Source organism: Eptatretus burgeri, chromosome 12 (assembly GCF_056783735.1).
Source record: "Eptatretus burgeri isolate ZD-2024b chromosome 12, Ebu_testis_v1, whole genome shotgun sequence".
Lineage (NCBI taxonomy): Eukaryota > Metazoa > Chordata > Myxini > Myxiniformes > Myxinidae > Eptatretus > Eptatretus burgeri.
The window spans coordinates 37,647,034-37,674,866 of record NC_140972.1 but is presented as its reverse complement, the minus strand read 5'-3'; the positions used below and the strand labels follow the sequence as shown (position 1 = coordinate 37,674,866).

At 42.1% G+C, this 27,833-nt stretch overlaps 1 protein-coding gene across 1 annotated transcript in view; it reads right to left on the bottom strand.

Moving 5' to 3' along the window:
- LOC147015430 (von Willebrand factor A domain-containing protein 2-like) overlaps nt 1-27,833 on the bottom strand; it is a 74,659-nt gene that overhangs the window by 27,325 nt on the left and 19,501 nt on the right. Inside the window, exons 6-10 of the mRNA XM_085850177.1 lie at nt 21,117-21,255; nt 20,667-20,722; nt 18,096-18,203; nt 13,367-13,384; nt 9,338-9,913 (exon numbers count right to left, since the gene is read on the bottom strand). Of these exons, the coding sequence (XP_085706303.1) occupies nt 9,338-9,913; nt 13,367-13,384; nt 18,096-18,203; nt 20,667-20,722; nt 21,117-21,255 (897 nt within the window). The remainder of the gene's footprint in view (nt 1-9,337; nt 9,914-13,366; nt 13,385-18,095; nt 18,204-20,666; nt 20,723-21,116; nt 21,256-27,833) is intronic.

The window sequence follows — 27,833 nt, the reverse complement described above, 5'->3', positions numbered from 1 at the left end:
TAACAAGCAATTATAATGTGTTTTTGAGAACTTACAAAATACCACAAAACATCTTCAAACAAATTATAAATAATTTGAAAAAAATAGAGGAATTATTTTTTATCCTTATGCCCTATCTTACATTCCTCTTTCACTCTTACTTTTTCCTAACTTTCCTTTTTTTGTCCCCACTCAACCCACAACCTCCCTTCCCCCCACCATATCTCTCTCTCTCTCTCTCTCTCTCTCTCTCTCTCTCTCTCTCTCTCTCTCTCTCTCTCTCTCTCTCTCTCTCTCTCTCTCTCTCTCTCTCTCTTTCCTTCACCATTTGCTGAACTGCACTTCTCTTTTCGCCTCGCTTCCCTCATGTCGAACCAACGTAATTTTCTCAATTTCAATTTTATAACATTTTCTCCATCCCACCACTACCCACATGCCCTTTCTCGATTTGATGCATCGAAACATAATTTCAGATACATAAAAATGTAATACACTGGATGGCCCAATGCAGCTAATGCCTGCAATCCTACTTCCTTGTTCATCTATTTACTCAGAAACCCTGCTCTTGTTCCCTCTCTCCCTTCACTCATTTCCCTCAAAGCCTTTTCCCTGGTCCACGGCGTTAAACTGAGCAAGATGTGAGGCAGGGGAGCCAGCCCAGAGGTGAGAGAAATACTCCATCAAGCTGCAAATGAAGGCCTTGCAGGTAGCTTGGAGTTCAGGTGTGCCAAGGAAGGACTTTGTACAACAGAAGATGCCCAGTCAGAGGCTGTCGTTGGAGGCCAACATTGAAATGTTGTTTGCCCAAAAAGGATCGTGGCTAATAGTGAGACCCAGAAGTTTGAATGATCTAATTTCCTCAACATTGTTAATAAAGTAGATGGGGGTGGGGGGGGGGGGTTGCCAGATAGGCCTTTTGGAGAGAGATCGTGAGAGTGTGAGACTTGTCTGGATTGAAAAACACATTCCAAGTGTTTGACCATCTTGTGATTTTTTTTTTCAAGGTCTGAAGAGAGGGAAAAGGCTGCAGCCTGCCTGTCAGAAGGATGAGGGATGTCACAACAGAGGGTGGAGTCATTAGCAATTAGAGAAAGAGGATTTTCCAGACAATCAGATCATTGATGAAGATAAAGAATAGGACTGGGCCCAGAAACCTACCTTGGAGCACTCCAACCTTGGCAGGGAGATGAGATGAAAGGATTCCGTTGAGAGCCACATGTTGGCTATGAGAGTAGAGGAACTCAGTAATCCACAAGTAGAGTTGGCCTTGGATGTCACAGGCAGAGAGTTTGGAGAGCAAGGCAGGATGCTAGACTGTATGAAAAGCATGAGATATGTCCAGAGAGACGGCCTTGATCTTATGTCTGACATTAAGGACCTTTATCCATTGTTGGGTGAGTGGAAGTAGCATGTACAAGATGAAGTGACCTGGTCTGAAACTAAATTGGTGATCTGAGATGAGGCTGTTGGAGAAAAGGAAGGTTTTCATGTCAACTGTGATGATAGATACCCATTGCCTTCTTTAAACCTTCACATACTTAAACCCAATCACACACTTCCATTAACCCCTTCATCTCCTTCTTCTGACATCCCTTCACTCACTACCTTTTCTACCCTTTCACCTACCTCCCTTAACTGCTTCATCCACTCCCTTCTATCCACTCACTGACTTCCCCCTCTACACTTCTCCCTTTACCCATTCATCTACTCCCCCATACCTTTCACTCACTTCCTCGTTTACCCACTTCTCCTCTATTTATTTATCCACTCCTCCGTTTACGTATTCACCCACTTCCCCAAATTATCTGGATCATCCCTGAGTCTGTTTCCAATTGGGAAATTTCAGTTATTCTGTGGCACCATCTACTTTCATCATGTTGTTTGTTGGTGGGCTGGGTGTTGGTGGGAATAAAAATTAACATAATATCCAGAAATAGCAATAAAAAAAACAAAACACAAGATAGCGCAATATAAAAAAAACATAGGGGCAATACCCCTGGGTGCTCACCTGGTAGTGGCTGGATAACATAACCAGGGAACCACTGGTAGGCATGGATGACCCACAAAATATATAACGGAGAAGAAAGTAAATACCAATGGATTTTTTTAATATCATGAACAAACTTTGGTACATCACGGGATGATAAAAGTTGTGGTCAAATTTCATCGAAATTTTGTGTGGTTTTGAAAAAGAAAGCAAATACATATTTTGGGGGGCAACTCCCCTTCCCCCCCCCCCGAGGAACCCCTTCGACCCCAATTATTCTAATGTCGTGAACAAACTTTGGTGCATTATGGGTGATGAAGGTTGTGGTGAAGTTTCAATGGAATTGTGTGTGTAGTTTCAAAGAAGAAGATGCAAGTACATGTAGACTGACGGACTGACGGACAGACGATACACCATCCCAAGTATAAAGGCGACACACTTGTAGACCCCCTAGGACCTAGATTTTTTTTAATGGCGTGAACAAACTTTGGTGCATCAACAGTGATGAAGGTTGTGGTCACGTTTCATCAAAAAAATTTGTGTAGTTTCGGAGAAGAAAGCAAAATATCGATTTTGGGACGTAACCCCCGTAAAACCCCTTAGGGCCCGATTCTTTTAATGCCATGAACAAAATTTGGTGCATCAACAGTGATGAAGGTTGTGGTCACGTTTCATCAAAAAAATTTGTGTCGTTTCGAAGAAGAAAGCAAATATCTATTTTGGGCTGCAACCCCCGTAAAACCCCTGGTCCACGTTTCTAAAACCCCTGGTCCAAGCCCGATTCTTTTAATGCCATGAACAAACTTTTCTACATAAACGGTGATGAACGTTATGATAAAGTTTCATCTAAATCGTATGTGTAGTTTCAAAGAAGAAGTTGCAAGTATACGTGGACGGATGGACGATACGTCATCCCATAAGCTACTTGTTACTATGTTCCAGGTGAGCTAAAAAAAAAAAAAAACTTTTCTCTGATAGCTGCTGAGAGTTGAAGAGCATATCATCCCAGAACTTCACGATACACAACATTACCTGTTGTGTTGGGGGCCATTCCATGTTCTAGTTTGATGGCGAAGTAAATGTTTTGGAGGTGTCCAACCCGACATGTAGCAACGTAAAGCTGCCCAAGTATAAAGACGACACCTCGAGCACGACCGGCAGGTATAAACTAATTCAGTCCGGTGGTTCAGGAGTATGTATACAAGTCAAACAAACAGACATCTCAAATTATTATGGTAATTGTGGATGTTCATGGCTTTCATGCAGAGAAAACAGTATAATAATTCTCACACTTTGATGTCAAAACACAATTGGGCACAACAGTCCCAACTTCCTAAAACCTTTGCTCCACACCCTGAGCACAATCTGCAGTTTTCAGCTAATTTGGTTTAGCAGTGTTGGAGTGCATATGAGACAGAAACAAATACCTCTAATGATCATGATAATTTCAGATGTTCATGGTTTTCATGCAGTTAATTGACATATTTCGTGAGACTTGTAATACCCACTCCCACCAGGAACAGCACTACATGATACACGTTTGCATAGAGAATTTGCATCGCCACTTAATCCGAAACAAACGGGGCTGTGAATGCTTTTTAACCACCTAACATCTTCCCAGGTATAACCACCAAGTTTCAACTCATTCCGTCCAGCGGTTTAGGCATGTATACAAGACAGACAGATTGACAGACAGAGGTGGCTAGCTTTGTATCCTGATAATGAATCAGGATAATAAACAATCAGGATAATGATGATGATGTATGTCACCTTTACGTGTTAGAGAATAGAGCAATACAAATCTCTTCCTGGGACTTTCCTATTTCCAAGATGAATTGAATTGCACTGAAAGGGCTTTGTGTGTCAACACTTTAGAAATTGTCATTTTCATGATTGATCATGAGACCCAAAAATGGGAAAAAATAAAAGCACCTGAAGATATTGAAGTTAACCACGAATTCATTGGGCTCATATTATTATTATCCATCGTTCCCAAATATCTCCATTACACCTTTATATTCAGTGGGATCTTTTTTTCTCTGTGTAATGACATCATTAGGCAAATATAATTATAATACTTCCAGGAATGAATGGTTATAATAAGCTGATTGATAAGCCAAACTTGATGCCATCAAAAAAAATGTGACTTGACTTTGAACGAGATATCTGCAATCACAAAGCGATCGCCAAGGGTAAGCCTCCCCCAACCCTGCTTACACTTGGCGATCACCAGTGACTTACACTTGCCCATGATCCAATGATGGCCATATTTTTTCCGGACCACCACATCAGCTTGACTTTCATAATTTAGGGATAGAGTGTAAAAGTCCCAGCTAGCTCCGAGATACAGCTCAGCTACAACATATCCATAAAACAAAGCATCATGAAAATCGGAGGAAAATTATTCAAGTTATGATCAAAAAGTTGTTTTTGTTAATTCGGTCACAATTCAACAAAATAGGTCAAGGACACTAATCAAATACCAGGTGCACAATGTCAGTGCACATCTACTATGATGCAATAACGTCTAGCAAGGCCAAGCGATCTTTGAGATTCTGCATTGGCAAAATTTAGTGATGACAACAGACACGTTTGTTTTCAAACCACTATTTGACCTTGACATTTACCCCAGAGGGGTATGACGTAAAGAAAGTCCAAACGCATCTTAAACTAGGCTATCGAGTGAGGGAAATTTTCATTCTGATCAAACAAATCTTGGTCGAGTTTTGGTGAAAAATGTTAAAATGTATATAATTGGGTCATGACCTTAAAAATAGGTTAAGGTTAAAAAAAATGTCAACCACCCATACTTTTTAGTCGCATTATTGTTGCAAAATTTAATTCCGAAAGTCCCAGCTCGCTCCGAGATACAGCTCAGACATTGGCAGAAAAGCGGAGAAAAACCTAAATGGTAGTTTAGTTCTACCAGAGGGGTATGATGTAAATTAAGCCCTTGCCATAGGCCATCAAGTGAGGTCAATTTTGATCTGATCAGACAAACCTTGATCAAATTTTGGTGAAAAATGTTAAAATGTATATAATTTGGTCATGACCTTAAAAATTAGGTCAATGTCAAAAAAAAATTGTCAGCCCCACGTTCTTTGTATTACCATTATTGATTCAAATTTTCATTCCGAAAGTCCCAGCCTGCTTTGAGATACAGCTCAGAGATTGATGCAGTTCGGAAATTGGGAGTGTTGAGAGTGCAGGAATAAATATAAAAAATAATAAATTTTTTTTATAAACGGTGCTTTAGTACTCCCATGGGTCTAACAAACTCTGTGGTACAATTAAATATTGGGGCATTAATTGGAGAAACAAACCCTACACTTTCCCCTCTGCTATCAGGGAAGGCTTAATAAAGACCAATCTGATGCATGACCAATCCCAGAGACCTTATGAGATGATATGTCATCTGAAAAGCATGGCTTTGCAGCTATTGCAGAAATCCAGCTTGTCAAGTGACAAAAGGAGTTAAGAAATGTAATTGTATAGTACTGTGCAAAAGTTTGGGTTATTCCAATGATATTCAAACTTTCAGGTATGTTAGTTAAATCATCAGTGATAAGTCATATATGTTTATTTTTGTAAATTAACAGCATTTGTAAATGTGCATGAAACAAACTGTTGAAGTAAGTTTCAAGAACAGTCATTTTATAATATCAGTCAATACTTTATACAGTATGTTTGCCCTTTGTCTTCTTGAGTGCCATCACACTTTCAACCCAGATGCTTCCTGTATACAACTGAAGAACTTTTACAGGAATATTGTGCCAAACATCCAGTTCTACATTCCACAGTTTTGTAAGGTTAGTTTGGTTCCTCTTGTTCTTCTCCGTTTCCAGGTTATCCGACATCGACTCCATGGGACACATATCTTGAATATGGGTGGCCAAACACTTGGAGCACACCGGCTGTAATGTTGTTTTCCAAATACTGCTTTACTATGTTGAATTTTTTTGGGGAGAGCATTATCTTGTTGAAAAATGAATGCTTTTCCGATTAAACGATTTCCACCAGGAACTGCTCGGTGCTGCAGTATCGGCTTGTACTTCTCTTTTGTTGGCGTCTCATTGATTTTATCAAGTCTTCCTACATCAAAAGCTGAGATGCAACCCCAGAGAGTTACAGAACCTCCCCCATATTTAACAATTGGCTGCAAACATTGCGTGTCGTAATGTTCTCCAGATCTTCGGTGTACGAACTGGCATCTCTTAGATTCAAAGTTTCAAACTCTGATTCAACAGACCAGAGTACTTGATTCCATTGTTCAGTCACCCAATATTGGTGTTGCCTACTTCGTCAAGGCTCGTTTAAGAGCGAACACACAAAACATAGCAAAGGGAGCAGGATACAAGAGTGGGTGAGGGAAGCACAACAACATAAGAGAACAGGGACATCAGGAGATGTGTGGAAGAGAGAGGGATGGCTGTGCTGTACACGGGATAAACTAGATGGACACTGCAGGGACTTTAAGGAAGGGAAACAGGGAATTTGAATGAGGTGGGTTTGGGGTAGATCAATGTGGTTAGCAAAGATTATGGTTTTGAATGGGGGAAGACAAGAGATGGTGGTGAACAGCTGTTTTAAAGACTTGGAGGGAAGAGTGGGATTGAAGAAAGTTGGATCAGGAATTGCAAAGTGTGCCTCACACTGTTGTTGGAGATTTTCCACATTTCTGCTATTTTTTCATCGTGTGTCCTTCTCGCAGACTTTGGATCTTCGCACACTGTTCTGTTGAAAGTTTCTTCCTGGGCCCCATTCTGAACTCACTCATCGACTTTCACGCAAGGGAACAAGCTGATGAAAACTAACATCACATATTCACAAATTTGCATCTTATATTGTGGTTTGTTGTAATTCGCATTAACATACCTGGTGTTGATTAGTTCAACAATTTATTATTATTCACTGTAAAAAAATCCACAAACTGTTTCCTGCATATTTTATTTGTGATCCAGTGGATATTACTAGCACATGATAATACTAGAACGCCACTTGGTGGAGCACAAATCTCTGCCAAGCTGAACAGTTTACATTTTGTATCCCACTGATAGGCCGGATCTGGATCCAGACCTGAACGAAAATATAAATCGGCTTGTTCTTGTCACCTAACCAACTCATCTACTTAGTTTTGTCATAACGCATCCACAACTTCTTGGAATGTCGTGCGGTATATCCTCTTTGACCCCCATCTCGCAATGGTGAAGAATCGCTTACAAAATTAAAATATTTTTTCTCTATCCGGATCTTGATTGGGATCTTCACCAAAATAATATGAATTAGTACTTGTGATACATCTAACCTGTCCACCAAGTTTCGTCCAAACCCTCAATAACTTTTTGAGATATTGTGCTATGTATCATTTTTGGCCCAATCTCTCAATGGTGAAGAATCACTGAAACAATTCTAGTATCCGGATCCAGATTCTGATCTTCACCAAAATATAATTCCTTCGTCCTTGTCATACTCCCAACCTGTCCACAAAATTTCATCCGAATCCATCCCAATTTTTTGAGACATCCTGTTCACAAACAGACAGACAAGCCAGTAGGTGACATGGGTGGTCGCTTGACTAAGGTGAATTTGAAATATGTAGATAAGAGAACACATCAGATGGCATTTTTGCCATTCGTTGTTCCACATAGGAACATGACGAGCAACTGTCCATTCATCATTTGTGTTCTATTCCTTAACCCTACGTTAGGGAATCCCAACCCGAACGTTGGGGTGAAAGTATATAGTAATATAATTGCATACTAGTCATACAGTTTTTGACGGATCGGGCTGAACATTTTTTGACAAAGAGGTTGATTATAGTGCGCATAAAAGCACGGAAGCCAATTTTTGATTTTCGAAAAAAATATATATATAAATATTTTTCGGATTTTTTTCAAAACTTTCAAAGTCCCGTTGCTAGATAACGATGGCGTCCATAGCAACGGTGCTCAAAAGCATACAACTAGATCCTGGTATGAACCTACCAGTTAAGTTTCATCAAAATCGGTTGACTCCTCTGGCCTCCGGAGCTGTCCATTACATACACAGACAGACGGAAAACCTGAGAATAACGGTAGTCTAGCGACCACCCAATAACGGTAGTCGAGCGACCACCCAACAGACAGACAGGGGTGAAAATGTAACCTCCGTCCATCTTCACTGGTAGAGGCAACAATATGTGGAGCAAAAATAAAACTTCGATTTCCTAATTCATTTTATATACTTCAGTGTCGCTGTGATTATTGAAATGATTCACAAAAATTTGAGTTATCATCAATCGCACACTTCCGACTTCCCGCAAATGTTTAATGGGGATTAGCACCACTAAAGTCAAAATAACCCAAACTTTTCACAACACTGTATTTGAAAATCTTTTAAACATATAATCATGCAATATTTCCAGGATTATTTGTCGGCTTTAATGATAAATTGAGCCTGGTGTTGACTTAGTGGTTAGGGTGGAGGCTTGGGATTCTAGGGTCCTGAGTTCAAGCCCCGTTGGCCACTGAATTTTAAAAAAAATTACACCAGGAGGTTGACTCAGCCTGTCATCCTTCCGAGGTCGGCAAAATGATCACCAGTGTACTGGTAAGGGGGACACTGCATCAGTGGCATAGCCGCGTCCCAACCAATGATGCAATCAGCAGCTACAGGCTACACTCGATAGAGAGAGAATGATAAATTTGCAGGTTTGTTTCAATAAATAATAGTCACGATGGCTGATGGTGCAAGTCATTGTGAAAGATGTGCTGTACATCCAACTGATGATATGAGGCAGGCAGTAAATTTTTCACAAAATAAATGTTGCAAGTCGGTATATAATTTCGTTTCAAACCACAGGCACTCAGGTATAGTTACAAATGTTTTGAAAGAGCAGAATTTTCTTTTCTTTTAAAAGTGATCAAAGGTTCATGGAGGCACATGTATGTATGGAATGACATTCAGGACAAGGACATGAGAAGACATCACTGTAGTTTTTTTTTAACATGAATCACAAGGACATTTGGAAGCAATGGACAAGTTAAAACATCATGTGGGATTTAACCCTGCATTCCCAGATTAATCAGCTCAGTACCGACATACAGTAGGAACACACAAACAGGCCAACTGTTATTGGGATGTATTATCAAACAATGTTAACAAGGACAATATCCAAATGCTTTATTCAGGCTTGAACCGAGCACTCTCAAAATCCATCAGTCTGACAAGGTTCATATTATGAAGGAGCTAATTCCAAAACACATCATCAAAATATAGCACTCTTTAAATTATTTTGTAATAGCATAGGATTTTAGACAAGCTTTATTATAGTTATTGTTGAAGGTTCAGCGAATAGCTACTCTTTGGATTAAATGATGATTTCTTTTTTACCTGTCACAACGAAGCTGCATATTCTGTTTCGAATCTCCCGAACCCTGGTGAGCAGATCAACTTTGTTGTGGAATGTTAAGTATCCTCGACCCGGGCTTCCAGCTGCCCACAGCACAGCCTGCGCTTGCTCGCTACCAACTGGCAGTAAAAACACTTCATGTTCTCGAGCTTCACGTGAGGCCACCATTATGGCATCACTGTTATTGCTTGGAGATCCTGTCAAAAGCAGAACCACGTGGGGAGCCGTGTGACGCCCACCCGCTTGCACCGAAAAGCCATTCCGTGTCACATACTCGATTGCACCGATCACGTTGGCAAGACCTCCACGGAACAAAATGGCTTTGAGACTCTCAATGAGTGAATCGGTGTCGACGTGGGGGCCAAGACCGATCTCAACATGGACATCATCAGTGTACTGGATCAAACCCACGTGTACACGGCTTGACTGCAACTGCAGTGCAAGCACAAGCCGTGAAACAAAGTCCTTGGCTAGGTCAAAGGTCTCGATTCCCATTTCCCAGGAGCCATCAAGCAATATGAGAAGGTCGACTGCACATTCTTGGACTGCTGCTGGTGCTGTGAAAACAAAACAACCTTTTACAGACTTCCTTACACTTGTCCAGTTTCTTCAATAATTAATTTGCATGTGCTGATTCATCAAAGGAATATTTTCATTCATCGGGGTGCTATGTCAGTACAATCTTTGTTTTCTACCCTCACGCACAACTCGAAAGACTTTGCTATCAGAAAATTTCCTTGTATCAGAGAAAGAATGACTTAAATGACATCCTAATGGATTCCCAAATTCATTATTCATATGTTAACACCAAAGACTCCTAAAAAATGGTTATGAAAACTGAAAATGTCTCAATACACAACTTATATGCACATTATTGTTAAACATAAACAACAATGTACAAGGATCGTTCAAGGTTCACAAGGATTTATTTTTTAACTACCAGAAATTCAAAACGTAAAGGGGGGGGGGGGCAAATGAACATCACCGATTTCTCAAATAATTTCCTTGCTACATCAGTGCCGGATTTTTCTTCTCTGCTGCTTGATGCGTTCAAGTGGCATCACGTAATTCCCATTTGTTCATTGGTACCTCTGAATGCCAATCCTTGAGATGAGAGAGCTTTGACGACAAATGATATTTCCCCAGTAAATTAGCTTGGGATTCATTCTACCATGCACATTTGACCGATTTTTCAAGCTCAAAACGCAGGTTTTTTTATGAGATTCTGAGTCTTCGTGTTCTCTCAGTCGAGTATTAGTCTGAGTCCTTGAGCCAGCTGAGTTGTGCCACCAAAAAGATGGCAAGCTGTGCGAAAGATGACTCCCAACTTTTGAGAATATGCAAACCAAGTTCACTCCGAGAATTTTATATTCCGTAGTTTGTGCTTGAAGAAAGATTTGGACACGGACCTGGTTCTGTCAGGATAATGGCAGATCGGCAAAGATCTGCATCCATATTTTGCCTGACATCGTTTAGAGCTTTTATTTTGTCTTTCAAGTGCTCGTTGTGTCTCTCTCAGTCCAAAGGATCTTTGGAAAATAAAAATTTCATGACCACTCACTCACTCTCATTTTGGAAATATCACCTCCTTTGGATTTGGAAGAAAAGTTTGTAGCTTTGGTGTTTACTCAAGCACTTCTTTGTGGTGCTTGGATGTTTTGTTTTTTTGCAACCTACTGATAAGCATGACAACTCAGTTTTTTTCGCTTATCAAAGATGACGGGTGAATATCCTGGAAAAAAAATATTAAAGCGCCAAGGATAGGCTTAATTAGTGTATAATAAACAGGGACTAAAAAAGTTCATCAGAATAGGAGATGAAAATATAAAACAAGTAACAAATATTCAAATTGGTGGTGCGTTACAGGGCCGCTCAGGCTCCCCTGAAAGACGAGGATGTATTGTCGATTCAATAAAATCTCTTGTGCTCGGAATGAGAGATTTAATCTGCTGCAAGGTCTATACTCCACTGCCAGTTCTATAAAGTTCTGCTTATCCATTACTTACATCCTTCAAGGATCGTCGATTACCAATGCCGAATGTCATTTGCAACACAAAACGATTTACTGAAATGAAATAGGGAGACGAGACACAAACGGACAGACCTTGCCCGCAGAAGAAAGAGCAAAACAACAACAATAAATCATGGCACATATTTTCCAGAAAAAGCATCCCTCCTATTAAATGATTTTGTGTAAAAATCGTAAACGCCCTTTTCATATATATATATATATATATATATATATATATATATATATATATATATATATATATATATATATATATATATACATACGTATGCTCGACTACTCGGAGCTAAAGTGTGCTCCAAGACTGTCATTGCTTCAAAATTTGAACTGATATATTTCCATACACCTTACTTGCAAGATGAAGTTAATTGTTCAGCTGTTGATAATAAGTGGGGAAACATGGGGAACTCATAAAAGTCACAAGTAGCAGGATTTTCGGGATGCCAGCCTATCGGAGGTCAGGATATACAACTGGGAGAGGAAGAAGTCCCACCATGTATGCTTGCTCAGGTGAATCATAATCTACCTATTTAGTCATGCTGTTGAAATTGCATGTCTGTATCCCATTTGACTCTCAAGAACGTGACTCAACACTTTCCACATGGTCCTCGAGAAATTATTTCAAGGTTAAATTGGTCGTGGTTCCAATTAAGAAATCACAGATAGGCCGATTTGCCATCTTTGCTGCCCTTATTTCAGTTGCCACCCTCGTCCCGGGTGTCGCAGACTTGTGCAGAATTTCGGCCCAAGCTACATGTACACACATGATCAATTGATCTGGTGATGCCATCTGTGTAGAAAATATTGGGATGAGTTGACAGCTATTTCAGGACTACTTTAAAGTCTTCATCATTTGTAGACTTGATGTCAGCCAGATGTTCTATGAGTGGTCCGAAAGAATATCACAAGGTGACAACTGTCGCCACTTCATAATGCTTGCTTTGCTGTTATCCTGAAGTGATCTCATCACGTCACAATCTTCAGTAAATCAACTCCGTCCCTCTGGGAGGGTCCTTGGAGTGATGATGCAATGGGCACGCAAGTTTTCTTTTGATCACACGTGCGGTTGTAAGGTGCCCATCATGCATGAACCTTCCTGAGTATTGAGTGAGGATGAATGACAGTGTTGTGTGAATGGCATTGGTTGCGTCGGAATGCAACCGCTCCCAACAGTTGTTGCCGTACACTAGAGCACAAGACCAAAATGGCCCAACTAAAATATTTTCCTCCAGGTTTACGTTGAGCAGTTACTACAAGCCTGTGAACCATCAGGGCTATTCTTGTGTTGTTTATCAAACTAATTTATGTTAATTTAACTCTCCAAGGAATCCCAAATGAACCCGATTGTTTGCTCACCAAAATGCCGCCAGGTAGAGAGCAAGCCATCCCTTACAAAATAAACAAATAATTTATTATACAAAGACATGATATGCAAAACAATTCACACAATAAAATCAGAGTGATAAACGTATCTCCCCCGAGGCACCAAAGACGCTCACACTCACAAGGATGCCCCCATAGGCATCACACAAAAACACTCACAAGGCCTGGGCAGTGTTTAAAGGACATGACAGCATAAGACAGGCCTGTAACCTTGCAGTAGAACATTTAACATTCAGGAGAAAATGGCTGCAGGTGAAGGAATCAGGTGGGAGAGGGTTCAAACCAAAGACTCCCCAGACTCAGAGCAAATTCTATCTGTGATGCCACTGAGTCTGGTGTTGTTTTACTATTGTTGTCTGGTTGTAGTTTTAACTGAATTAATGTTTTATCAGTGTGATGTCACTTCCTGTTTAACCTTCTCCGAGTGGACAATATCATTGGAGCTTTCAGAAAGGAACTATTATTTTTAGATGTTATACAATAAAAAGTTCATGTCAAATTAGAACTGCTCACATAGCTAAATTAATAACTTCTGTTTAACTGTTGGTCATATAATTGTTTCAAACAATATGTGAAGAATTCATCAAAAAAATCTTACCCAAGAACTTTCTCCCTCCTGTGGAAGACAAAATAAAGGTTACACAATGTGGTGGTGGGGTTGGGTGCACTGGTCTTTATACTAACTGGATGGGTCACTCTACATTAGTTGGTCACGTGATTGTGAAGCCGGGCGGCAGCATTACTGTAACACACAGAAAGTGACACTACTCTATTCAAACAAGTGTCTTAAAGTCATGCTTAGGTTCCACGATACGAAATCCACTACATTGTTGATATCACTTGTCAATATGGAACCTTCAAAATGTCTCGTGAACACCCACTGAGATGTCTTTCACGCATGCACTGTGCATCCGCCTTCATTGGCTCACTTCCGCTAATCAGGGAACTTTGAGCAGGCCGATGCTCGGCCAAAAGCAAATTGTCTTTTTAACACAATTTGCAGCATTCAAACGAAAGAGTAAAACTGAGGACAATTACAAAATGCTTCACCACAATTGTTGTGACCCTGGATATAAATATGGGACACATGAGAAATATCCATGGATATTTCTGACCATTTCTTTAGCAAAATACCATTGCAAAAGGTGGAGCATTCTGACCATTTCCTGTTAATACCGAGTGGCTGCAATGGATAAGGAGAGTATGATGGCCCGATGATTGGCGGCCTATGCATAATTCGAGTGTGTGCACCCATCACTTTGTTGTGCGAGACAAGGATGGAAGTGGGAAGAAAACTCTGTCTTGGAAGCACCAAAATCCTGAATTATTCCAGTTGATTGGAGTCTTGTAGATATAAAACCACCACAAATAAAATGTTTGCCTGGTGTTGGCTTGATGGTTAGGGTGGTGGGTTTGGTATCCTCAGATCCTGAGTTCAAATCCCACTCAGCTTTTGAATTAATACCACGTGGAGTTGGCCCTGCCTGTCATTCTTCTGAGGTTAGCAAAATGAGTGCTAGCATGCTGGTATCCTCTGTCGGAGTGGTGACCCATCCAGGACTGTGCACAATAGCCAAGGAGACTGCTTTGGCAGCACCAAGGCTCCACACAGAGTATGGTCTGGCATAAAGTTAAAGCCTGCAAATATCTGGTCACCTTGCTGAAGAACTGTCCCTGAGTCTGCCATGACATTCTCATCCTCCCAATTAAATTATGTTGTTAGCTTAATTTCTTTCAATTGGTGTTTGTGCAGTACAGGCATGATGGGTGAAATGGTCTCTTCGTGCATCAAATTTCCTTGTTACCTCCGCCACCGAAGGTGGGCAGAGGTTACGTTTTCACTCCTGTTTGTCTGGCTGGCTGTCTGTGGGCAGGATATCTCTAAAAGTTATGGATCAACTGACACAAAAACATTGAATCTTGTTCTAGGCAAAAAGGAATCATAAATGTACAGAAATGGAATGCCTCTCATTTCAAAAGATTTTCACATGTTTGTTTCAGGTAGTGCATTAAAGTGTGCCAACGGATGTGCGTATTCTACTTTACTATCCGTTACTACGTTACGATGAACTTTACATGAGTGCCATGATCAATTTTATAAAACGTGTCTGAATAATTTTAAGGGAGTAACATAATTTACCAAACAATGTTATGGCTTACTGTCTAAAAAAATAATATCGATATTCCACATAAATGTGTATGAAATTGCAAGTTGAAAATACCTCTAAATTTCTCATTTTTTGTCTTCACAATTTCGTTTTGTTGAAAGGTGATTATTGTTTTCCAAGGCCATTCAAATTATTTCGATGATAATTAATTATTGTTGTCGGGAACAAGTGATAATTGAACAACAATCAAACTGTGATGGGGTCAGAAAATGAGAGGAAGATCACGTGATCTCAATTATGTATGCTGTTTTCATGTAATAACAGCCATTCAGAAACATTTTGGCCACAGATCATTTGTAAATGATACTTTGCAAAATTTATCTGCATGCGATTAGAAAATGTTCAATACGTGCCATGCTCGGTACGGACAATGTGTGGAGTCACTTATTTCAGGGGCCTCAAGATGACAGCTCGTTGACTTCAACATTCAGCTGTGACTGCCAATCCAGTTAGTATAGAGAGCAGTGGTTGGATGGGGATTTGGGTGGGGGAAGGGTTACATTAACCAGACTACAAAAACTTATCATGGAAATTTGCCAAACCATATACAGTAATTGCAGGCTTCTTTTTTACCCAGTGAGCAATTTATATACACAGATTAATGACTGAATGCCCCCTACACTTTTGCTAAAGAATTACTCATGGATAAGTGGTATAACTCAAACATCAAAAATATAAAGAGGATGTAATGTAGTTCTGCTCATTGGAAAAACTCAATGTATATCCTTGAAAGAACCTTCATTTCCTGCTGTGTTTATATTTTGTATCTCTTAATGATTTCTCTTTTTGTTGTTACTTCTTTGTTTATATTGTTACAGCTGTGGAAATTCGCAGAACACCATAAAGGTCCGTAGTTCAGTTAGATCGATAAGTCTGTGTTAAGTTAGATTTCCCCACCGTTGTTTAATGGGATTTATTCGTGTTCACTGGGCTGTGACCCTTTGAGGTAGGTTTTTCTTTTTCTATCGTTATTTTGAACCAACCACATCTCCACCACCATTACAACAACCAACATTGCTCCCCTTAACCACAACACCAACCACAACCACACCTGCCTCTCAACAACCACGCCATCCTCACTACTCCGCCAGCAACCGTCAACATCTCCACACCACAAACATCGCCTCACCTTCGTTCCCGAAACGACGCCATCTTCGCGCCAGCAGCGGCGGGATCCGATCAAACGGCATCGCTGCAGGGAGAGGCAAGGGTTCTCTCGCCGTGCAGCACAAGTCTGGTGATTTCTACCACGTCCGCTTTATGTGGAAGCTTCGCCTCAAAAAATGGATCACAGGAGAGAAAGGGGCGGGGCCTGTGGGGATCGAAGGGTGTTGATTTCTACCACGTCCGCTTTGTGTGGAAGCTTCGTCTCGGAGAATCGGATCCAGAGGGCCGGTGATCTCTACCACGTCCGCTTTCCACGCGGGGTCAAGGGTGAGAGAGCAAAGGCCAAATCTCGTCCCCCCGGCCCTATATAAGGGCGAGCAGAACGGAGCTTCGAGGCAGTCTGGAGGGATCGGAGAGCCGAGTGGAGCCCACAGTCTGGTCGGGTCTGGAGGCAGTCTGGAGGGGTCGGAGAGCCGAGTGGAGCCCAAAGTCTGGAGAGAGTCAGTCGGAGAAAGCCAAGGAGCTGCGTGAAGACGACAGCCGGGGAGAGCTTGCCAGCGCCAAGGCGGTCCGAGGTGATCGGACCTCGGCACGGTTCGCGCATCGCTGAGGAACGGACGGGGTCTTGGAGCATTCGACTCTTATAGAGCATCAACTCTTATAGAGCACTAAAAGACCCGTCCGTTCCTCTCAACCAAGTTGCCGGCCAGGGCCCGGATCACCTCGCCTTGGCAAGGCCGTAATCAGGCGCGGCTGTCCTCGTGGCAATGGGAAACGGACGTCACGACCTGCCCATCGTCGCAAGGCCACAATCAGGAGCGGCTGTCCTAGTGGCCATGGGAAACGGATGTCACGACCTGCCCATCGTCGCAAGGCCGCAATCAGGCGCGGCTGTCCTCGTGGCCGTGGGAAATGGACGTCACGACCTGCCCATCGTCGCAAGGCCGCAATCAGGCACGGCTGTCCTGGTGGCCGTGGGGAGCAGACGTCGCGACCTACCCATTGTCGCACCACGAGGATGCGGGTAAGCCGCATCGGTCTCGCGAGCCCATTCGGTCAACCAAGGCTCACGCACGATAAAGGTCCACGGACCCTGTCTGCCACTCTCGTCTACGAGAGTGGCCCTTTCCTTCCTTTTGAGTGAATCTTCTGGCGCCGTGTCCTGACAAGTAAAAACTGCCTAAGTGACTGTACATTTATTAATTATATTCGGTCGTGGTGCTTTTCCTTTGCATACGTCACGTGATTGCTTTTGTTTGCCTGCATGATTGACTGTATATGTGTACGTGTAAAATAAATGTGCTTTGTTTGAATGTATCCCGTTCGTAGCGTCCTCTTTCCCCTATTGAAAATGCCATCTTGCATCGCGGAATAAATAGTGGGATTTCAAACACCCGTTAAATAGAATCGGATCCGGCGAGGTCGGCGATAATACCCGCTCAGTTATCACTGCAGAATGGAACGGACCGCTTAAGCGGTTCGTGTCCCACGCCGACCTGCGTCGAGGTACGGCTGCCCGGTCGGCTCCCCGCGCAGGTACTTAGGTATATCGAATTCGGCGAGTGACCCTATCCTACGCGGGTAGACAATTGGCCCGGCCGTGGTGGGATTGGAAATCCACCCATGACTGGTTTCCGGCGTTAGCTCCAGAAAGTCACGACTGAATTGTCCGTCCGGTGGGCAACGCGGTTGCTATTAGTGGAAAACGGCCGATCGCACGCCGGCGGGCGCGAATTCATAACAATATGTAGTACTCTTATCCAAGAATGACAATTTGTTGTTTCTGTCCGGGATGATGTCTTAATTCAAGTCTGCCTTCTTTGTAAGTTCTCAAATGTCTTCAAGGGGTTATCCTCTAATGCATTTGATAATTCTGAGAAAAGTGTGTGCACACTGTCATGTAAAATGGAGATGCACAAATGTCTCCTACCGGCTTTGTTCTGATTGTGATTTATGTGCAAGCACCACCAATGAGCCTGAGATCACAACCCAAACATACAAGCACCTTTGCCTATAAAATTGTTCAACCACAATGAAGCATATGGGACTTACCACAGATCTTGTGACTCCCATAGCCCAGGGGACACAGACAACTAAAATGTTCTACACCTTCTGCTACACAGGTCCCTCCATTCTGACATGGATTTGGCTTGCACGGGTCTAAAGGAATGAATACATTAGAAACCACACACACACACACACACACACACACACACACACACACACACACACACACACACACACACACACACACACACACCATTATTCCTCACAATAATCATTATTTTGCATATGTGTGTGTCTTTGTGTGTATTTGTTGCGTAAACAACTATAAAGTTCATAAAACAAAATACCCCTTGCAGTGTTCAAAGCATTTTCTTCAATTTTAATAAAATAAGGATTTTAAAGATCATTAAAAAAAATAATCCAGCAGTCTTACACTGTTGTACATCACCCATATATACTGTAATAAGATGACATTGAGTCACAGTTTAGGAGATGGAGGCTCTATTGATTACAATAGAATTCAGCGTCAATTGGCATTGTACTGCACATAGCGATATCAGCAGCCTCTTCTTCACCCCGATACTGCACCCTCTCACAAGCCACATCCTATCATGCTATATGTCGATATATACTGATGAGATAAAAAAAATTATGACCACCTGCCTAATATGCTGTTGGTCCTCTGTGTGCTGCCAAAACAGCACCAACCCACCGAGGCATGGACTCCACAAGACCCCTGAAGGTGGCATGTGGTATCTGGCTCCAAAACATTAGCAGCAGATCCTTCAAGTCCTCTAAGTTACGAGGTGGAGCCACCGTGGATTGGACTTGTCAGTCCAGCACATCCCACAGATGCTCAATCGGATTGGGATCTGGAGAATTTGGAGGCCAGGGCAACACCATGAACACTTCATCATGTTTCTCAAACCATTCCCGAATAATGTGCGCAGTGTGGCAGGGTGCATTATCCTGCTGAAAGAGGCCACTGTCATCAGGGAATCCCATTGCCATGAAAGGGTGTACCTGGTCTGCACCGATGTTTAGGTGGGTGACACGTGTCAAATTGACGTCCACATGGATGGCCAGACCCAGGGTTTCCCAGCAGAACATTGCCCAGAGCATCACACTCCCTCCACCGGCTTGTTATCTTCCCACAGTGCATCCTAGTGCCATCACTTCCCCAGGTTAGCGACGTGCACGTACACAGCCATCCACGTGATCTAAAAGAAAACGGGAATCATCGGACCAGGCGACCATCTTCCACTGCTCCAAGGTCCAGTTTTGATGCTCGCGTGCCCATTGTAGGTGCTTTTGACGGTGGACAGGGGTCATCATGGGCACTCTGACTGGTCTGTGGCTACGCAGCCCCATACGCAGCAGGGTGCGATGCACTTTGGATTGTGACACATTCCTCCCGTGACCACCATTAAAATTTTCTGTGACTTGTGCCACAGTAGACCTTCTGTCTGTTCGGACCAGATGGGATAGCCTTCGTTTCCCTCACGCATCGATGAGCCTTGGGCGCCCAACACCCTGTCGCAGGTTTGTGGTTTGTCCCTCCTCGGACCACTGTCGGTAGGTACTCACCACTGCTGATCGGGAGCACCCTACAAGCATTGCCGTTTCAGAGATGCTCTGACCCAGTCGTCTGGCCATAACAATTTGGCCCTTGTCAAAGTCGCTCAGGTCTTTACTCCTGCCCATTTCTCCTGCACCCAACACATCAACTTCAAGAACTGACTGTTCACTTGCTGCCTAATATGTCCCACCCCTTGACAGGTGCCATTTTAACAAGATAATCAATGTTATTGACTTCACCCATCAGTGGTCATAATCTTTTGGCTCATCAGTGTATAGCATGATTCTTGGAAGTATTATGAAGGCAATTTGTGTTTTACAGTGTTCAAGTATGTAATTTGATTGAATAAATGTTTAAAGAGGTTTAAAGTCGTATAAATATACTAATTCCAGGTTTTTACCGTCGGTTTCCCCAGTGTCTATTCCATCACTCTTTCTAACATGTTACATTAGTTCTTCATGCCTGTTCTTTGTGTCCCTTATAACGTCCCTCAAAACAGTACATTTCCTGTTTGGAACGATTTCCAATATTGTTTGCCTGACAGGCAGACAGACAATAAAAATGACTTTACTCCTCTCTGCGCACTCGCGATTGGGACAAATTGATCGCTAAAATATTGTAAAAATGCAAACTTTTCTTCCTATTGATATTCCAATTCGTGTTCAAAATATAACATTCAATTTAAATAAATTGTTCCTCGATCATAAACTGATAAGACGGACGGATGAACGGGCATGACCCAATTGCTTAACGCCGCTCATTGCTTCACGTGTGCGGGGTAATGACTTGAAGATTGCACGAATTTTGCTAAGTGTTAAACCACATTATTCTTTTTTCTTTTACCAACAAAGGCAATCTTCGGAAGAGATTTTCTTGGTTCCTAGGGATTAGCCTTATCTTGAATAGCCTTCGTATTATTTTATTCATATGGAATATGGAAACTGAAAGCATGAACAGCGTGGAAAAGCAAGAAAATAAGACAATAAAATCCTCATTAAGAACTGAAAACATGAAGGGGATGCAGAATTTATTTGCACCTGGACAAACAGAGCGGTAACATCTGCCTGGTTGCGTTTTCTGATATCGTTTCCATCTGAGAGCAAAAAATAATGCAAGATTTTGTCAGTCACTCTTTTCATCCATTTCAATGAACACTTCCCATATGTCATTAAATTTTCCTAGCTTTGCATTGTCAAACAATCAGCCATAAAGATATCATCCACAAATTCTCATTTTCACCAAATTAATGAACTACATAAATTTGTCTCCCCTGTAGCACTTGCTGTTATTCAAAGATTGATTCTGCAGTAAAATAATAAAAACTTTAATCCCTTCGATGACACATAAAATCCAAAAGTAGAAATTCAATGAAAGTAAAGACAACTATTCCTGGAAACTTAATCCATCATGGGAGGAAGGGTATGATAAAAAAACCATTGATAAACAAAAGAAAGAATGTTGAATGCATGTAACACCGAGATTCGCACATGTAATGGGGACATAAAGTTGCGTAGGGTAAACTCTGGCCTGTAGCATGATGGCTTTTCCAGCAAACATGATTTCCCTTGTACTCACGCAGTGCCTCCACTGTGGTCCTCAAACACATGCGTGACTCTGTCCTGCACGCTGGCACCATGTTTGTGTTGTTATTCATCAATGTATGCTTGTAGAGTTATAGGAAAGGCAAGATGCAGAGTCAAGACTCATGGAAGAGCTGTATCACAGATCAAAGATTTATTCTACAGTCAAATAATAAAAACTTTAATGCCTTCATTTACACATTAAATCCAAAAGTAGAACTTCAATGAACGAAGTGAAAACCTTGAAAGAAAGTGAAAGAAACTTTCAAAAGATACACAAGTTTGAAAATGAGAGAAAACACAGTCACACAAGTTCTGCCTGCCTAGATCATCAGACGGATGCCAGAAATTGAGGTTTGGACCCATTCAGCTCAGAATCTTTGATTTTGAAAAAAGGCCTCAGTGAGCCCACAACAGGCAATACTAATAACCCAGCAGCCCTTAAGATGATAAATGTCAACCCACCTTTCAACTGTTAAGCATCTCACAAAAGTGACAAGTTGAGTGGAAGTTAAAAGCCTTTATATAACTGGGCTCAGCAGGAACAATGATGCCATTGCTGAAGTAAGAACGTCACTTTTTTTAAAAATATGTGGTGTAAACAAATATATAAGGTGTAAAGAGAGACTTTATTAAAGACAAAACGTTGATTGAAGTGTATGCCTGGTGTTGGCTGAATGGTTAGGGTGGTGGGCTTGGGATCTGAGGGTCCTGAGTTCAAATCCTGCTTGGCTGTTCAATTAATACCAGGTGAGGGTGACTCAGCCTGCCAACCTTCTGAGGTTGGCAAAATGAGTACCAGCTTGTTGGGATGATTGAGCCATTTGAGTATCCTGTGTTGGAGTGGGGAACTGTTCAGCATTATGCCCAATAGCTCAGGAGACTGCTTTCGCAGCATTGACGCTCTATTGAGAGTAGGGTCCCAATGGATTTGGATTGGATTATGATGTGAAAACAAAGGCCAAGATAAATAAATTAAAAATTTACAAAACCAATGAAAAAAAGAACAAAGTTTTCGAGAAAAGGAATTGTGCTGAAGATATTACTAATAATTGTTACAAAATAAATCATGACTAAAATATATTCTGATGTACCATACTCTACAGAGCGTCGATGCTGCCGACGCAGTTTCTGTGAAAGGGTCATGTGGGGTGGTTTACCATCCCTCTCCCAGCACTAGCTGGCGCAGGAATTTGAAATTTGGTCATGGTGACAACGATAGCTCACCTACTCTTTCTGAAGGACATCGTTTGATCTAAAACATCAACCAACCAATGCTGGCAGATGGAACGTCAAGTTGAAAATTCATCCAAGGGAAGGCATATTCGCTCCCGTTGAGGAAGACCAAGGAGAAAGCTAATTTGGCTGAAAGCTTGTCTCCATAACGATCATCCAGAAGCTGCATCCGTGACTCATTTACTTTCTTTCTGTGATATACAGTATATATATATATATATATATATATATATATATATATATATATATATATATATATATATCTGAATAAATGTCAGTGGTGTGTGTGTGTGTGTGTGTGTGTGTGTGTGTGTGTGTGTGTGTGTGTGTGTGTGTGTGTGTGTGTGTGTGTGTGTCCTCCATAACTCTAAAACTATGAAACCTCGCAGCCTGAAACTTTGCATGCATACCAAGGGAACTCCAAAGAAGCCAGCGTTCGTGGCTTTATTTCATTTCGGCACTTGTCATAACCTCGAGAATCTCTTAAGCTAAGGCAAATTACAAAATTTAAGCTCCAGCATCGAACTTATCAGCAGTTCCAACTCCGAAAAAAGTGTTCATTTGCCTAATTACCTTCGCATTCTGCGAAAGGTTATGTTTTGGTCGGCGTGTATTTATTTATTTATTTATTTATTTGTAATCTTGTGATTCGTATAACTCAAAAAGTATTAAACCGAATTGCATGAAATTTGGTGGGATGATTGGTTATTAGCCAGGAAGCATTCGATTAGATTTTGGGATCGTTCGAGTCAAAGGTCAAAGTCAAGGTCACGAAAAGGTCAAAATCGTCTTTTTACGATAACACGGTCAATTTTTATTCAATTTGCATGCAACTAACGCCAAAATGTTCAGAATTCAACGCCTCATCTTGTGATATGCAATATGACACAATGACGCCCATACTCTTGTTACCCGTTAGGGGTCAAAGGTCAGGGGGGTCATGACCTTGAAAAATATGCGGTTTTTGTCATAACGCGGTCAATTCTTGTCCGCTTTACATGAACCCAGCACCAAAATGTTCAGAATTTAATGCCCAATCTTGTAACATAATGACATCATAACACGTCACCGGTTGGGGTAAAATGTCGGGGGGGGGGGGTCACGCCCTTGAAAAATATGCGGTTTTCGGCATAACTCAGTCAATTCTTATTCGATTTGCATGAAACCAGCATCAAACGAGATTCTCTTGTTGAAACGTTGTATTCACCAAGCTTGCGAGTGAAGACTCGCCAAAACGACGTGAGTTGATTGTTGTTTAGTCCGTAGCCCCCGAAAGTCGGGGGGGGGGTCATGACATTATAGATATGTGGTTTGTTTCATAAGACCATTCATATGAAACCAGTTCCCCACACTCATACCAAGAACAAAAAAAGTAGTGGCAGCGAAGGTATGCGCTCTATGAGTGCCTGTTCTAGTCTCCGGATGTGTCCAGATGGTGGTTATGTCTGAACGGACCCTCCCCTCACACTTCCTCCCCCTCCCTTCATGCTGCCTTCTCTTCCCCTACCCCTCCTCACTCCCACACCCCTCCTCGCTTCGCCAACCCTCCCCACTCCCATCCTGCTTCCTCGCTCCCTCACCCCCTCCTCGGTCTCACTCCCTCCTCTACCCCTCTCTCTCCCCACCTTCTTACCCACCCCCCCCTTAGTATTCCTGTTTGGATGGTGGTTATGTCTGGACAGACTCTCCCCTCACAATGCCTAACCTTGCCCTCCCCTCAAGCTGCCTTCCATTCACGTATCTTGTGGTGGTTATGTATGGACGGTGGTCATCTCCAGACAGACCCTTCCCTCACACTGCCTTCCCTATCCCTTTCAGCACCCCTTCTCACTCATCTCCTAACTCTCCTCCTCACTCCCCTCCTCCTTCCTCGCTCCCCCACCCCTCCTCGCTCCCCCTCCTTCCTCACTCACCCCCCACCTTCCTCACTCACCCCCCTCCTCGCTCCACACTCTCCCACCCTATCCTGCTCTCCCCTCCCTCCTCGCTCCCCCAATCTCCCTCCCTCCTCCCTCCTCTCTTCTCCTCTTCATGCCCTCCCTCCTCTCTCCTTCAATATTCCCATCAGTGAAGCAACAGGCTGTATTTGCTTGTACTGTATTCATATTCTAGCATAGATTATACACATATACATACTGTTATGGTGGTGTGGGTAATGGAAGAATTTAAAAGGGAATATAGCATTGTGTATAGTTGTTTAGTCCATGGACGTGTAGGAGGCATCTCGATGTGACTAAGTAGGGAATCTGTGAGCTTAAGTGTTACGTGTCACCACATGGGGGGGGGGGGGGGTGGTGCAGTGTTAATGGCCCGAGGAAGTAATAATAAGCTCCCCAGTATGTGATTGCCCTCTGTGATGCTTCCTTTTGTTTTTATATTTCGCAATAAAGGTGGTAGTCCGAGTGTTGGCCAGAAAAGCGTGCATTAGGGTCCGCACAATGTTTTTCTGCATTTTTGTGATCACCAGACCATCTGAATGAAAATTCCGATTGATGCCACTCTGGCACCCTTGAGCATTTTTGTGGAAACTCATTAATATGCAAATTAGCGGTGGCCATTGTCAAAATTACTATTTTTCTTAATATCTCCAAAAGTAAGCATCCAAATTGCCTGGTTGAGGTGTTTTTTATGTTTTTAGGGTCACTGGTCATGATAAACCCACTTACAATTTAATAACATTTAAATTTAGCTCATTAATATGCAAATTAGCAGTCGCCATTATTGAAAATGTAGATAAATAGACATATAGATAGAAAAAAAAAACACTTCAGTCTTTGTGAATATAGATCACTTTATTATTCACACAGATTCAACAATTCGACAGTATGCAATGAAAGCAGCAAACAACATGAACAAAAGAAGACATTCCTGTGTAAATCAAATGTTCATATATATATATATGTATGTATATAACAGGTTTGTAAACCTCATGAAGGCTACTTCAGTGCTTGGTGTCTCATCCAGTGTCAGAGTCATCATCAAGGGCAAATGCAGCAGCTGTCTTGGTGCGCTCATTCCTGCAGCCAGTATCTCCATGGCACGTACAGAACACTGTGCATGGTAACTTGGCTGCTGTGCAGTGGCATTGAGCTGTGTAGCATTGCTTGTCGGAGGAACATCCACATCGTATTAGCTCCAAGATCTCTGGTGGTGCAAGAGCGACGTTGGGCGGCAGCATAATTTGAAGTAATGATCTTGATGCCTCATCACATTTCCATCCGTACTGAGTGGGATCCAGAGGTGGTAGCTGCAGATCAGCAGCTGACTTCCATATTGCTGTCTGGATATGAGCGCGTCGCACGTTTTGTTCAAAGGACTCTGTAGTTGGTGGCAGAGCCTTTAGGTCTGGTGCTTTGATGGCATTTGGTTTCGCCATCTTCATAGACCACACCTCTTTGCGAACATCAGACATGTTGCTTCTCTACTTGCTACCACAGCAAACAGCCATGAATACAGTGGCTTCGGCGATGACATCGTCAATAGATGCATCCACATTCCCAAGTTTTTGAAGTGAATGGCCTGCTGTGAGTGTCTTCTTGCCAGTCAGTTTACCTCCACCATACATCTGGGCAACGGTGTCGCAACCTGTCAATGCGTGTAAAGCTAGTAGGTCTTGCACCATCCCGGCATGCTTTCTGGCAGTGGCCCCAATGTCGATCAACGATCGGCCAGGACATGTTGCTTCCATTGTTACGCAGCATTGCAGATGAAGTTCTGCGAAGTGATACACAAGAAAGATGAACACATCAGTATCATCACAGATGACTGTGATGCATTTTGCGCCATATTTGGCAACTTTAGCGACTTGCTGAATCATGATGACATCTGCCTCCTCATGCGTCGTCTTCAAATCAGTGCGACACCTTTGGGCTCCGTGGTGTATCTCCACTGGGGTAGACTCCTGTCCCGTAATGACGAGCCTGTGTTGGCTCTGCTTTCTCTGTTGACTGACGTCAATCAAATTCTGGCAAACTAGTTATATCAGCTGAACTTTGTTCTCAGAATAGTTTGTTTGAATGTTGTCCAATCAACACGATCTGCAGTCCTACGAAGGAGAACTCGCCGCCAACGATTAGGATTCTTCTTATCAAAGTCCATGATGCACTTTTCTCTGCAAAAAATGCAATGTTCTTTAAAGTCAAATACTTTAAACGTCTTTGAACGGCGGCTTCTTTTTCTTGTTGAAGCATCTTCCAAACAGACATTACTCATTCGTTTCAAATGTCTTTCTCTGTGTGAGCGTGATGTGTACGTTGACACACAGTCTCTATGGCATTTGAGCTCGATAGATTTGTCTGCCTGTAATCTCTGTTCAAGCTCTTCATGTTTACCATCTTGTCTTGCTTTGCTTGACCGGATGATACTTCGCACTCTGTCTGGACCAACTGTTACCAGAGGTTTTCCAGCTTTAGTTGTATCACGAGGACTGAAGAAACAGTCTCCCATGGTGATGGAGCCTCAACCTGTAACAATGGAGGTTATTATATTATAAACATCAATAAACATTTAATTTCTTTGTTCGGATTTTTAAAAATTCTCTGGAAACAGGTTCCACCCTGTGTACTTTTAAAAATGAATAAAATACATAGTTGCTTTCAGACAGATCATGTGAAATAATAATAAAAAAAACTTGCTTGCAAATAATATAGATCATTCTACTGTATCAGAAGACATTACTCTTACTTAAAACTCAGTTCTCCATGTTTCTTTCATTACATTACAAGCCTCAACTTACTTGATCAGAAACAGTTCATGCTGTTGATCTTCTGAGGTCAGCCATTTCTTCACAACTGTACTGGGGATAAACGGCTCTGCACAAGTTATTTTCAAACAGTTTTGTTGTTGTTGTATAACTGTACTGCAAAAACACCAATCGGCACGGACAAATTCAGGGGGTAGGGTTATGCTAATTTGCATATTAATGAGCTAAATTTAAATGTTAATAAATTTTAAGTGGGTTTATCATGACCAGTGACCCTAAAAATATGGGTGTAGACACCTCAACCAGACTGTTTGAATGCTAACTTTTGGAGATATTAAGAAAAATAGTAATTTTGACAATGGCCACCGCTAATTTGCATATTAATGGTTTCTACAAAAATGCTCAATGGTGCCAGAGTGGCATCAATCGGAATATTCATTCAGATGGTCTGGTGATCACAAAAATGCAGAAAAACAGTGTGCGGACCCTAATGCAAGGTCATCTTGAAAAATGGTGTTTGACATCCAGACTATTGGGAACACATCCTTGAAATAAGCAAACGTGCCAGCGGGCAGAAAGCCTCACCTTCAAAGGTTGACAACAAGTGGTCACGCCTGCAGGGACGATTGATGGGCGTGCCGTCAGAAGCTCGCCGAGCAGGCAGAAAGTCCCACCTTCCTGGGTTT